The sequence below is a fragment of the Pelodiscus sinensis genome, chromosome 30 (genome assembly GCF_052426305.1).
Source record: "Pelodiscus sinensis isolate ZL-2025 chromosome 30, ASM5242630v1, whole genome shotgun sequence".
In the NCBI taxonomy this organism is placed as follows: domain Eukaryota; kingdom Metazoa; phylum Chordata; order Testudines; family Trionychidae; genus Pelodiscus; species Pelodiscus sinensis.
This window is the reverse complement of record NC_143081.1, coordinates 14,501,509-14,513,655: the sequence shown is the minus strand read 5'-3', so window position 1 is coordinate 14,513,655 and position 12,147 is coordinate 14,501,509. Positions and strand designations below refer to the sequence as shown.

Genomic DNA, 12,147 nt, shown 5'->3' with positions numbered 1-12,147 from the left:
AAAAGACGGGGATTTTTGAGCTTAGAAAAGCAGAGACTAAGAGGGAATAGGACAGAGGTCTATAAAATCATGACTGGTGTGGAGAAAGGGAATAAGGAAAAGTTATTAACTTGTTCTCACAACATTCAAACTAGAGGTCACCCAATGAAATGAAGAGGTAGCAGGTTGAAAACAAGCAAAAGGAAGTTTTTCTTCATGCAGTGCACAGTCAACCTGTGGAACTCCTTGCCAGAGGATGTGGTGAAGACCAGGACTTTAACAGGGTTTCAAAATGAACTAGATAAATTCATGGACCCGTCAATACTGATTAACCAAAATGGGTCAGAATGGTGTCCCTAGACTTCATCAGGGGCTGGAAATGGATGACAGGAGAGGGCTCACCGGATAATTCCCTGTTTCTGTTCACTCCCTCTGGGGCATCTGGCATTGGGCACTGTGGACAGGACACTGGGCTTTTTAATCTCTCTTTATAAATTGTCCTGCAATGTATGTCCTGCCATTTAATTCATTGTTCACTCTCCCTGGTGTTTACCCATCTGGCATTTTGATAGGGAACCCTCCTATTTCCCCCCAGCCTCTGTTTTCTTAGGATAAACAAGCCCCATCCCTTGATACCCCTGTGGTAAGGTCGGTTTTCCAGTCCTTGGATTATCTAAGTGTCAATGACTGGGAGATGACATTATGGAATCTGCATCACTGGAGCAGGTTGGATAGACATCTGTCAGGGATGGTCTAGACAGTGCTTGTTCCTGCCAGGAGGGCAGGGGATTAGACTTGATGACCCCTCGAGGTCCCTTCCAGTTCTGATGTTCTATGGTTCTGTGAATCTATATTAGGGTCTGTCTACACTACCCCCCTAGTTCGAACTAGCGGGGGTAATGTAGTCATCTGTAGTTGCAAATGAAGCCCAGGATTTGAATTTCCCGGGCTTCATTTGCATGAAGCCGGCTGGCGCCATTTTTAAATGCCGGCTAGTTCGGACCCCGTGCTGCGCGGTTACACGCGGCACGGAGTAGCTAGTTAGGATTAGGCTTCCTAATCGGATTAGGCTTCCATGAGGAGTACAGCTAGTTCAGATTAGAAGCCTAATCCGAACTAGCTACTCCATGCTGCGTGTAGCCGCGTGGCACGGGGTTTGAACTAGCCGGCATGTAAAAATGGCGCCAGCCGGCTTCATGCAAATGAAGCCCGGGAAATTCAAATCCTGGGCTTCATTTGCAACTACAGATGACTACATTACCCCCGCTAGTTCCAACTAGGGGGTAGTGTAGACATACCCTAATATAGATTCAAATCCCGGGCTTCATTTGCAACTGTGGATGACTGCATCCTTCGAACTAGTGGGGTAGTGTAGATATACCCTTAGTATTTAACTCTATGGCACTCACGTTATGTTGTCTTCTTTGTATAACTAAAGCGGCGAGGAGTCCTGTGGCACCTTATAAACTAACTGAAATGTTGGAGCATCAGCTTTCATGGGCAAAGACCCACCTTCGTCTTGCATGCATCTGACGAAGTGGGTCTTTGCCCACGAAAGCTTCTGCTCCAACACTTCGGTTAGTCTCTAAGGTACCACAGGACTCCTCGCCGCTTTTGCAGATTCAGACTAACACAGCGACCCCTCTGATATTTGTTTAACTAGATACAGCCTATGGCAGATGGAGACTGGGGAAATCAAACGTTGGTCACTGAATTTATCCTCCTGGGATTTGGGGACTGCTCAGAACTTCAGACCGTTCTCTTCCTGCTGTTTTTCACGATCTATATCATGACCATGGCTGGGAACATCTTCATCCTTGTGCTGGTGGTGGCCGATCGTCACCTCCACACCCCCATGTACTTCTTCCTGGGGAACCTGTCCTGCCTGGAGATCTGCTACAGCACCACCTTCCTGCCCCGGCTGCTGGCCAGTCTCCTGAGCGGGGACAGGACTGTTTTATTTAGCGGGTGTTTCCTGCAATTTTATTTCTTTGCTTGCCTGGCCGGCGCCGAGTGCTATCTCCTCTCCGTGATGTCTTACGACCGGTATTTAGCAATATGCCGGCCCCTGCATTATGCGTCCCTGATGCATGGCAGGTTCTGCCTGCAGCTAGCTGGCGGGTCGTGGCTCAGTGGATTTCTTGCTAACTCGGTCACCATTGTTTTCATGTCGCGGTTAACGTTCTGCGGGCCCAATGAAATTGACCATTTCTTCTGTGATTTCACTCCCATGATCAAGCTTTCCTGCAGCGATGCTGAGTTCATGGAACGTGTGGCATTCACGCTGGCTGCCGTCTACACGCTGCCCCCTTTTACATTAATGCTGACATCCTACATTTATATCTTGATCTCCATCCTGAGGATCCCTTCCAGCAGGGGGCGGCAAAGGGCCTTTTCCACCTGCTCCTCCCACCTCATCGTGGTGACCGTTTTCTATGGAACCCTGAGCATGATCTACATGCTGCCGGGCTCCACCATGCGGAGAGACCTCCACAAAACCTTCTCCGTTTTCTACACGGTCCTGACCCCCCTGGCCAATCCCCTCATCTAGAGCCTGAGGAACAGAGAGGTCAAGGAGGCCCTGAGAAAAGCACTCAGGAAATTGGTGGCTTCACAACCTTGCAAGCCTCTTTGAGGGAAAATGAATTGGAGTTGCTTCAGCGCGGAAGCTGGTTGGTTCTGGAGGCTCCCCTGCTCTGGATTTTTGCATAATCCGGGAAGAAAATGTTGGGATTACAGGTAGATTACAACTCACATTTGGACTTGGACTACCTACAGCTGCTGTACGAGAGAGTAAAAAGACTTGGACTTTTCAGTTTAGAAAAGAGGCAATGATGGGGGATAGGATAGAGGTCTATAAAAGCATGAGTGGTGTGGAGAAAGTGAATAAGGAAAAGTTATTGACTTATTCCCACAATATAAGAAGTAGGGGTCACCAAATGAAATGAATAGGCAGTAGGTTTAAAACAAACAAAAGGAAGTTTTTCTTCACTCAGCACACAGTCAATCTGTGGAACTCCTCGCCAGAGGATGTTGTGAAGAACAGGGTCCAAAAAAGATCTAGATAGATTAATGAATTTTAGGTCCATCAATGGCTATTAGCCAGGATGGGCAGGAATGGTGTCCCTAGTCTCTGTTTGTCTGGAGGTGGGTGACAGGGGAAGGATCACATGAAAATTACCTATTTTGTTCCCTCCCTCCAGAGCAGCTGTCATTGGCCACTGTGGGCAGATAGGACACTGGGCCAGTCTGGCCATTCTTATGTACGGATAAATTTCAGAGGGGTAGCCATGTGAATCTGTTTCACCCAAACCAGGGAGGAGACTTTATGGCTCATTTATTGGGCAGAAGCTATTGTGGGCTGGAACCCACATTTTCAGATGCATCTGATGAAGTGGGATCCAGCCAATCAAATCTCAGGCCCAAATTTGTTAGTCTTTAAGGTGCCACAAGGACTTCTCCTAGGTCCCCCCTACCCCCCCTCCCCGCCCGTAAGGATATTTTTTCTCAGCTCAAGCAATGAAAATCCCATGAAGCACCACATCCTCTGCCCAAGAAATTAAACTGTGATGCATCATGGGAGATGTAGTCTTCCCATGAATCTACCCTGTAACATACAATAGAGTCAGGAACCTCTGGAACTTGAGCAGTTTTGAGACGTGGTTGCAGCATCTCAGAGTCAAAATATTTCTTTCCATTTCAGCTTGGAATAATTGTTGTAGAAATTAGTAATTCAGAATACCCCCCAGCCACTAATTACATAAGAACATAAGAACGGCCGTACTGGGTCAGACCAAAGGTCCATCTAGCCCAGTATCCTGTCTGCCGACAGTGGCCAGCACCAGGTGCCCCAGAGAGGGTGGACTGAAGACAATGATCAAGCAATTTGTCTCCTGCCATCCCTCTCCAGCCTCTGACAAACAGAGGCCAGGGGCACCATTTTATCCCCTGGCTAATAGCCTTTTATGGACCTAACCTCCATGAAATTATCTAGCTTCTCTTTAAATTCTGTTATAGTCCTAGCCTTCACAGCCTCCTCTGGCGAGGAGTTCCACAGGTTGACTACACGCTGTGTGAAGAAGAACTTTCTTTTATTAGTTTTAAACCTGCTACCTATTAACTTCATTTTTTCATTAAAAATTCTTCATCAATTCTACTTCGTTGATTACATGCAAAGGCCGAATGATGCTTTCACAATGGCTTTACATATGTCTAAACATCTAAATACAAAGCAATTACACCCAACCAGTAATAAATATTTATAAAGAGCGAACAAATGCAAAGCACTAGGCCTACTAACACCATGTTCGCTGACTCCAACTTATTATGGAAAGTAACAACATGTTAAGAGTTCATACAATTATCGTGTACTTCTTGGACTTGCCATGAATGTTGGAGAATTTATTCTTTTGTTTAAACCCGTTGATCCAAACCTTTAATAATCAGGACTTCTTCTTCAAGGATCTGTCGTTCCCTGCAGTCAGATATTTCCCCCGTTCTTTACTTGCAAAAAAGGATGCCATCTGTCCACATTCAACCTCCTACTGTCTGAAATCAGTGCTGCTTGCGGAAATGCTATGCTGCTCCTGTTCAGGCAAGAGCCCTCTTGTGCAAATGCTTTTGTGCAAGAGGGCCAGTGTAGACAATGCGGTATTGTTTTGTGCAAAAAAAGCCCCGATGGCGAAAATGGCGATTGGGGCTTTTTTTTGCAGAAAACCACGTCTAGATTGGCATGGACGCTTTTCCACAAAAAGTACTTTTGCAGAAAAGCATCCGTGCTAATCTAGACGCTCTTTTCTGCAAATGTGGAATGGAGATGTGAATATCAAAGGAGGGGAAATTGCCTTTGCAGTGCATTAACCAGTTAAGTTGGAGGCTGCTAGCGAATCCCCCCTCACTCTTCTCTTCTGCCGAAAACCACGCCCAAACCTCTCAATGTAGGAGGCTGAGAAAGCACTGGGCAGTCATACAGTATTAAGCAGCATCACGAACATTGTTCCATTTATCCTTCTTGGTGAAATAAAGAGACCCACTCACTACAATATTGACTTCCCGTGGTCCGGCAAATCCTCTGGCCCCTTGATGTCAATGATTCACATTGCTTGGGTATCTAACCCATCAGCCTTTTCCCCTCCTAAAACACATTGTGCATGTCAAAAATAGAATTCAAAAGTGACAGAAACAATGAAACATGCAAACTCGCATTGCTCTTATTTTACAGATGGACACCCATTGGAGCGTCTCAAGAAAGTGATCACTCTCGCAACACTGAAGAGCAGTGAAGCGGATTTGTTGAGGAGCTTTATCTAGGAATTCTCCATACTCTTTATCATCCTTCCTTCCTTCCTTCCTTTCTTCCTGCTTATCATGCAAATATTGACAACTTGTCTAGGTGCACTAAACAAAATTGAGAGTTACCACTAAACACTCACCTGACTTTGCTTTAACTGTTGCTCTATTTTTTTAAATGTGTTTTTCCCTCCTCCTTTCGTTCCTGCTGATAATTTCTTCCTCCCTTACCCAAGAGGAGCTGGTAGACTTGGAAAGCTTCAACAAAACTGATCCTTGTTTAAATTGGTGTGAAGAGAGGAGAATTTGGCCTGAATTTTTCATCCCATAAGTATATTTTTATGCTATGAACAGAGGAAATGAATATACAGTTCTAACAGATTTTATACATTAATTGGGAAAATATAAATTTCTACTGAAGTGCCTTTATTAAAGATCCCAAGAAGTCATTGGTTAATGGCTTTGTGTTCCTCATATGCCTAGTGCTATACTAATGTAAAACAGAGGCTCTCAACCAGGGTTCCATCCTGTGTTGAATACATTTTGTTTTGTGCACCAAGGCATGTGTGGATGTGCACCACCAGTAGAAACATATACTCAGCTAATCAGTTGGGCAGCACCTAAATCTCATCTGGGTGGCCGCCCACTTGCTTAGCTTACAGGGAGCACTGCTCTCAACCCCACCAGATCTGTCAGGCATACCCTAAATTTTATCTTACTTAAAATATTTGCTTACAAAATTAGACATAAAAATACACATAAACAAGTCTTTGGCAGTATGAAAATTGAGTTTGTACTGACTTTGCTAGAATTTTTATGTAGTTTGTCATAAAACTTGGCCAGTGCCTAGATGAGTTTATGTACCTCTTGGAAAACCTCTGAATTTCCCAAAGGGTATGGCTGAGAACCATTGATAAGACGTTCCAGTGGTTAGATTCTGCACTTATCGATAGAGGTGTCGTTGCAGGGGTACTCCAGTAAAACTGACGGAGTTACTCCGGTTTACACTGGCGTAGCTGAAAGTAGATTCTCTCCCAGTGCAGCTACACAGACTATAGTTATTGATGTAACGATTTTGTATATATCGTATCTGTTTTGCTTCCCTCATTTTGATAGGCTATTTAAAGTAGAAGAGTTACCCGGTGTCTCTTGGGACCTTAACTCAAATAAGTTTTGGTTTTAAATCATTATTCTGGGGTGGGGCTGGGGAGGAGGGAGTCAGGATGCAAGTTGCCCTGGGCAGAGAGGACAACGCCAGACCTCTCTCCCTTCAGAAGCTTGGGACCAGGTGAGAAGTACATCTCCATGAATGCTGCAGATGCAGCAGGCACAGCTGGGGGAGGGTTGCATGGCCCCAGGCTGGGGGTCAGACACACAGACAAGCAGACAAGCAGACAAACTCTCTGAAATATACAATAGATAGCAGTCCTGTTCTTTGTCCTTTGCTGGCCCGATGGGGTTATGGCTGTCCTGGTTCCCATCTCTGCCTCCTTGCTGCCCCCTTGTGGTCATTCTGGAGTATAACTGCCCCTCTTACCATATCCCTCCCTTTCCACTTCATGAGAAACAATCCCATTCCAGGCACATCCCATTGTCCTGGCAGAACCAAACCCCGACCTCACTTAAGAGGAAATTGCCTACCACATTTGGTGATCCTAGTGCTTACCTTTTAGGAGGAGTTCTTAGTATCATAGAATCATAAAATACTAGGACTAGAAGGGACCTCGAGAGGTCATCGAGTCCAGTCCCCTGCCCTCATGGCAGGACCAAATACTGTTTAGACCATCCCTGATAGACATTTATCTAACCTACTCTTAAATATCCCCAGAGATGGGGATTCCACAACCTCCCTGGGCAATATATTCCAGGGTTTAACCACCCTGACAGTTAGGAAGTTTTTCCTAATGTCCAACCTAAGCCTCCCTTGCTGCAGTTTAAGCCCATTGCTTCTTGTCCTGTCCTCAGAGGCCAAGATGAACAAGTTTTGTCCCTCCTCCTTAAGAAACCCTTTTAGATACCTGAAAAGGGCTATTATGTCCCCCCTCAATCTTCTCTTTTGCAAACTAAACAAACCCAAGTCTTTCAGCCTTCCTTCCTAGCTCATGTTCTCTAGACCTTTCATCATTCTTGTTGCTCTTCTCTGGACCCTCTCCAATTTCTCCACATCTTTCTTGAAATGCAGTGCCCGGAACTGGACACAATACTCCAAACTTCCCGAAGAAACAGAATCAGAAATGGATGGATGGATGGATGGATGGATGGATGGATGGATGGATGGATGGATGGATGGATGGATGGGCACACAAACTCTCGCACAGCAAAGATATTTCAAAATAACAGCAGTTATTTCGAAATAACTTTCCTAGCATCTACACAAGCCAACTGCTATTTCAAAATTAATTCGAAATAGCAGAGGGCTTATTTCAAAATTGGTAAACCTCATTCAACGAGGAATAGTGCCAATTTCAAAATTGCTATTTCAAAATAAGTGCTGTTTAGATGCTTATTTCAAAATAAGCCCTGGCCACAAGGTAAGTTCTGACTTGATGCCCTGCCAGAACCAGTTCTGGCTGGCCTTAAAAGCCAATCAGTGTGGATGTGCTCTTTTGAAATAGCAAAAAGCTATTTTGCAATACATTTTGTGTGTAGACACATTATTTCGAAATAAGATACTTCAAAATAACTATTTCAAAATTAGATATTTTGGAACAATGCTGTAGTGTAGACATACCCTCACATATATAGTAAATAATGAAACACGCATTAGTAAAACTGCTACAATATGTATTATTTTATTTCCCCCGGTTACCTTTTTATAAAGATCTCTAGCTCAGACATTACCAATGGGATATCTTTATTTTAGAGAGAGTTGAGGACTGAATTGCTCATGACCTAAAGACAAGGGAAAAACAGGATTTGCTGATAATTCTTTGCATTCCACAATATTGATGTTTTCACCAACTTACAAACTGCCGATAGAAATATACGAGAAAATCATTTTGATCTATCTTTCCTACTCTGAGCCCACCACCCTCATTTTAGCAAAGGTAGATTAGTACTTGATAATAAGAGATTTACTTATTCTATTCAGCCAAAAGAATAATGGTGCACTAACAGAAGTGTGTACACACACATATTTCAGTTATAGTGATAGAAATGTGTTAGTCTGGTGTAGCTGAAACAAAAACGGGACTATGTAGCACTTTAAAGACTAACAAGATGGTTTATTAGGTGATGAGCTTTCGGGGGCCAGACTCACTTCCTTAGATCAAATAGTGGAAGAAAAGTTCAGTTATGGAATTAAGTCAAGGCACCATTAGATGATAGCAAGAGTAACAATATATATTTGTTAGTCTCAAAGTGCATGTCTACAAAGCAGGGCAAAACTCGAATTACGCTATGCAACTTGAGCTACGTCAATTGCATAGCTGAAGTCGAAATAGCTTAATTCGGCTTTTGGCTCTGTCTCCACAGCAGGAAGTTGAAGGAAGAACACTCTTCCTTCAACTTCCCTTACTCCTTGTGAAATGAGGGTTACAGGAGTCAGAGTAAGAAGTCCTCCAGCTCGACATTATTTCGAAACAATGGCTTGCTGCATAGACATGCACTTTGTTATTTCAGAATAAGGCCAGCTATTCCAAAATGATGCTGCTGTGTAGATGTACCCTAAGGTACCACGGGACTACCTGTTGTTTTTAAAGTTACAGACTAACACAGCTATCCCTCTGAGACTTTCAAATAGTTTAGAGGTATTCAAATTCTTTTCCAAGTCATAAGTCTACTAATAACGTTTCTCAGGGCTTCCTTCACCTCTCTGTTTCTCAGACTGTAGATAAGGGGATTCACCAGTGGTGTGATGACTGTGTAGAAAACAGAGAGCGCTTTGCTAAGGTCTCTAAGGGTGTTGATTCTTGGAAATGTATAAGCAATAGTTAGAGTCCCATAGAACATTGTCACCACCATGAGGTGGGAGGAGCAGGTGGAAAAGGCCTTTTGCCTCCCAGTGGAGGACGGGATTCTCAGGATGGTGGAGATAATACAAATGTAGGAGGTCATGGTCAATAGAAATGGAGGTAGGGTGAATATGAAGCCAAGAAGTGAGGCCACAATTTTCATGGAGTAGGTGTCACTGCAGGAGAGGTCTAGCACCGCGAGGTAGTCACAAAAGAAATGGTCAATTTTGTTGGGGCCACAGAAAGTTAATTGCACGATCAAGAAGAGTAACAACAAAGTAGCCAACAGTCCCGTGGTCCAACAGCCGGCCACAAGCTGGAAGCAAAACCTGTCATTCATCAGATCTGCGTAACGCAGTGGGTTGCATATCGCCAAATACCGGTCATAAGACATGACAGATAAAAGATAACATTCGGTGCCAAGTAAGGAACCGAAGGAAAAAAATTGCACAAGGCAGCCACTGTAAGAAATGGTTCTGTCCCCCGTCAGGAGACTGGCCAGCATCTTGGGCAGGAGGGTGGAGCTGTAGAAGGTCTCCAAGCAGGACAAGTTCCCCAGAAAGAAGTACATGGGGGTGTGAAGGCGGGAATCAGCCATAATTAGCACAAGGATGAGGAGGTTCCCAGTCATGGACACAATGTAGAGCAGAAGGAACAGCAGGAAGAGTTGCAGGTGTAAATCCTGGACATTCCCAAATCCCAGGAGGATGAATTCTGAAATGGATGTTTGATTTCCCCCTTCCGCCTTTTCCATGGGAGGTGACCATATTAAGTAACACAAATTCTGCAAGATAATTTGAAAAAAACACCCAAATTAACCAGCAATGCAGTGTCATTAGCTGGATTCTATACTTCCCAAACCCTACATTTCCCAGATTGTTACATAGCTAAAATATTGGGTCAGATCTCATTCTGCTGGCTAAAGGAATTAGATGTCCAAAGAGTGATCTTTCTTTCTTTCTTTCTTTCTTTCTTTCTTTCTTTCTTTCTTTCTTTCTTTCTTTCTTTCTTTCTTTCTTTCTTTCTTTCTTTCTTTCTTTCTTTCTTTCTTTCTTTCTTCAACCTATGTTACTAAGAAGAAGGGGGATGTTATTTTGCTTGTTATTGTTCTCATAAATTGTCTGCATTCATTATTAATCCATCATTATTACCCTGAATATCCGTTCATAATGACCCATGGTGTTGGAAGTTATGGGATAATGTCTCCAGGAAAGGGACAGGAGCCACGTGGTTTTAGTAATTGGACAAAGCTGTCAGAGGTAGCACAAGGGATATTATCAAGGTCTTTTGTCACTACTTTCGGGGTCATATCCTAGTGCATGTGATGAGAAAGAGGCACATGAATCCAAATCGACAAACACGATGTTGGGTAAGAGTTACAATTCACACCCTAACATAACAAACAAGACAATAATAAGTCCAAAGAAAAGACTCCTCCATTTCTTGCTGCTTTCACATTGTCTACAATACTTTCCCGAAGGATACGTCTACACAGTCATTGAGTATTCACACCTTTGTTGTTCAGAGGTGTGAAACCTCCCTTCCACATAAAAGACAAAATTTTTCCAGTGGCGAGTGTGAGTCGGAACAGCATGACATCAACAGTGACTCATGAGTGGTGTGGAGAAAAGGAATAAGGAAAAATTATTTACTTGTTTCCATAATATAAGAACTAGGGGCCATCAAATAAAACTAATGGGCAGCAGGTTTAAAACAAATAAAAGGAAGTTCTTCTTCACACAGCGCACAGTCAATCTGTGGAACTCCTTGCCTGAGGAGGCTGTGAAGGCTTTAACAGGGTTTAAGAAAGAACTAGATACATTCATGGAGGTTAAGTCCATTGATGGCTATTACCTAGGATGGGTAAGGAATGGTGTCTGTAGCCTCTGTTTGTCAGAGGGTGGAGATGGATGGCAGGAGAGAGATCGCTTGATCATTATCTGTTCAATTAACTCCCTCTGAGACACCTGGTATTGGCCACTGTCAGCAGACAGGTTACAGGGCTAGATGGACCTTTGGTCTGACGCAGTACGGCCGTTCTTATGTTCTTACATTCTTAAAAGGAGTGCTCTCCTGTTGACAATGCCAATGCCGCTCGTTACGAGGCGGGAGTATTTTCTCAGCAAAAATGTCAACAAGGAGCAGCTACACGCACGAATTTTTAGTGATACTGCTGTGTTGACAAAGCCGAAGGTACTCTAGGGGTGTGTCTAAACTACATGGCTCCGTCGATGGAGCCATGTAGATTAGGGTTGTAGGCAAAGGCAAATGAAGCCGCGATTTAAATGATCGCAGCTTCATTTAAATTTACATGGCTGCCGTGCTGAGCCGACAAACAGCTGATCGGCTGTTTGTCCGCTCAGCGCACTAGTCTGGGCGCTCCCCTGCTGACATCAAAGCCCTTTGTCGGCAGCCCCGTTATTCCTCGTGGGATGAGGTTTACCGGGGCTGCCAACAAAGGGCTTGGATGTCGGCAGGGGAGCGTCCAGACTAGCGCGCTGAGCGGACAAACAGCCGATCAACTGTTTGTCGGCTCAGCGTGGCAGCCATGTAAATTTAAATGAAGCCACAATCATTTAAATCGCGGCTTCATTTGCCTTTGCCAAAAAAACAAATCTACATGGCTCCGTCGACGCAGCCATGTAGTTTAGACGTACCCTAGAACTCCACAAGATGTTTGCTTTCCTCTCCTACAGATACTGAACAACAGTTCATACCTTAGCTTCCCTCTGGGGCACCTGGCATTGGCCACTGTCAAGAGACAGGATATGGGGCTAGATAGACCTGTGGTCTGACCGAGTCTGGCCGTTCTTATGTTTAAAAGAGGTCCCAGAGGGATCCCGGCAATTATAGGTCATTACACCCTACTTCAGTACCAAACAAACTGGTATGTGACACAGTAAAGAACTCAGTTATCACACACGGA

The 12,147-nt window shown here is 44.1% G+C and overlaps 1 protein-coding gene and 1 pseudogene across 1 annotated transcript; one reads left to right on the top strand and one right to left on the bottom strand.

The window, feature by feature from the left end:
- Positions 1–1,648: 1,648 nt before the first annotated feature.
- Positions 1,649–5,261, top strand: LOC102458095 (olfactory receptor 2AP1-like; annotated as a pseudogene).
- A 3,760-nt stretch (positions 5,262–9,021) lies between these two features.
- LOC102458329 (olfactory receptor 6N1-like) lies at positions 9,022–9,975 on the bottom strand. Its single transcript, XM_006114053.3, has one exon. It carries the CDS (start codon positions 9,973–9,975, stop codon positions 9,022–9,024), a length of 954 nt encoding a protein of 317 aa, XP_006114115.3.
- Between the last annotated feature and the right edge of the window lie 2,172 nt (positions 9,976–12,147).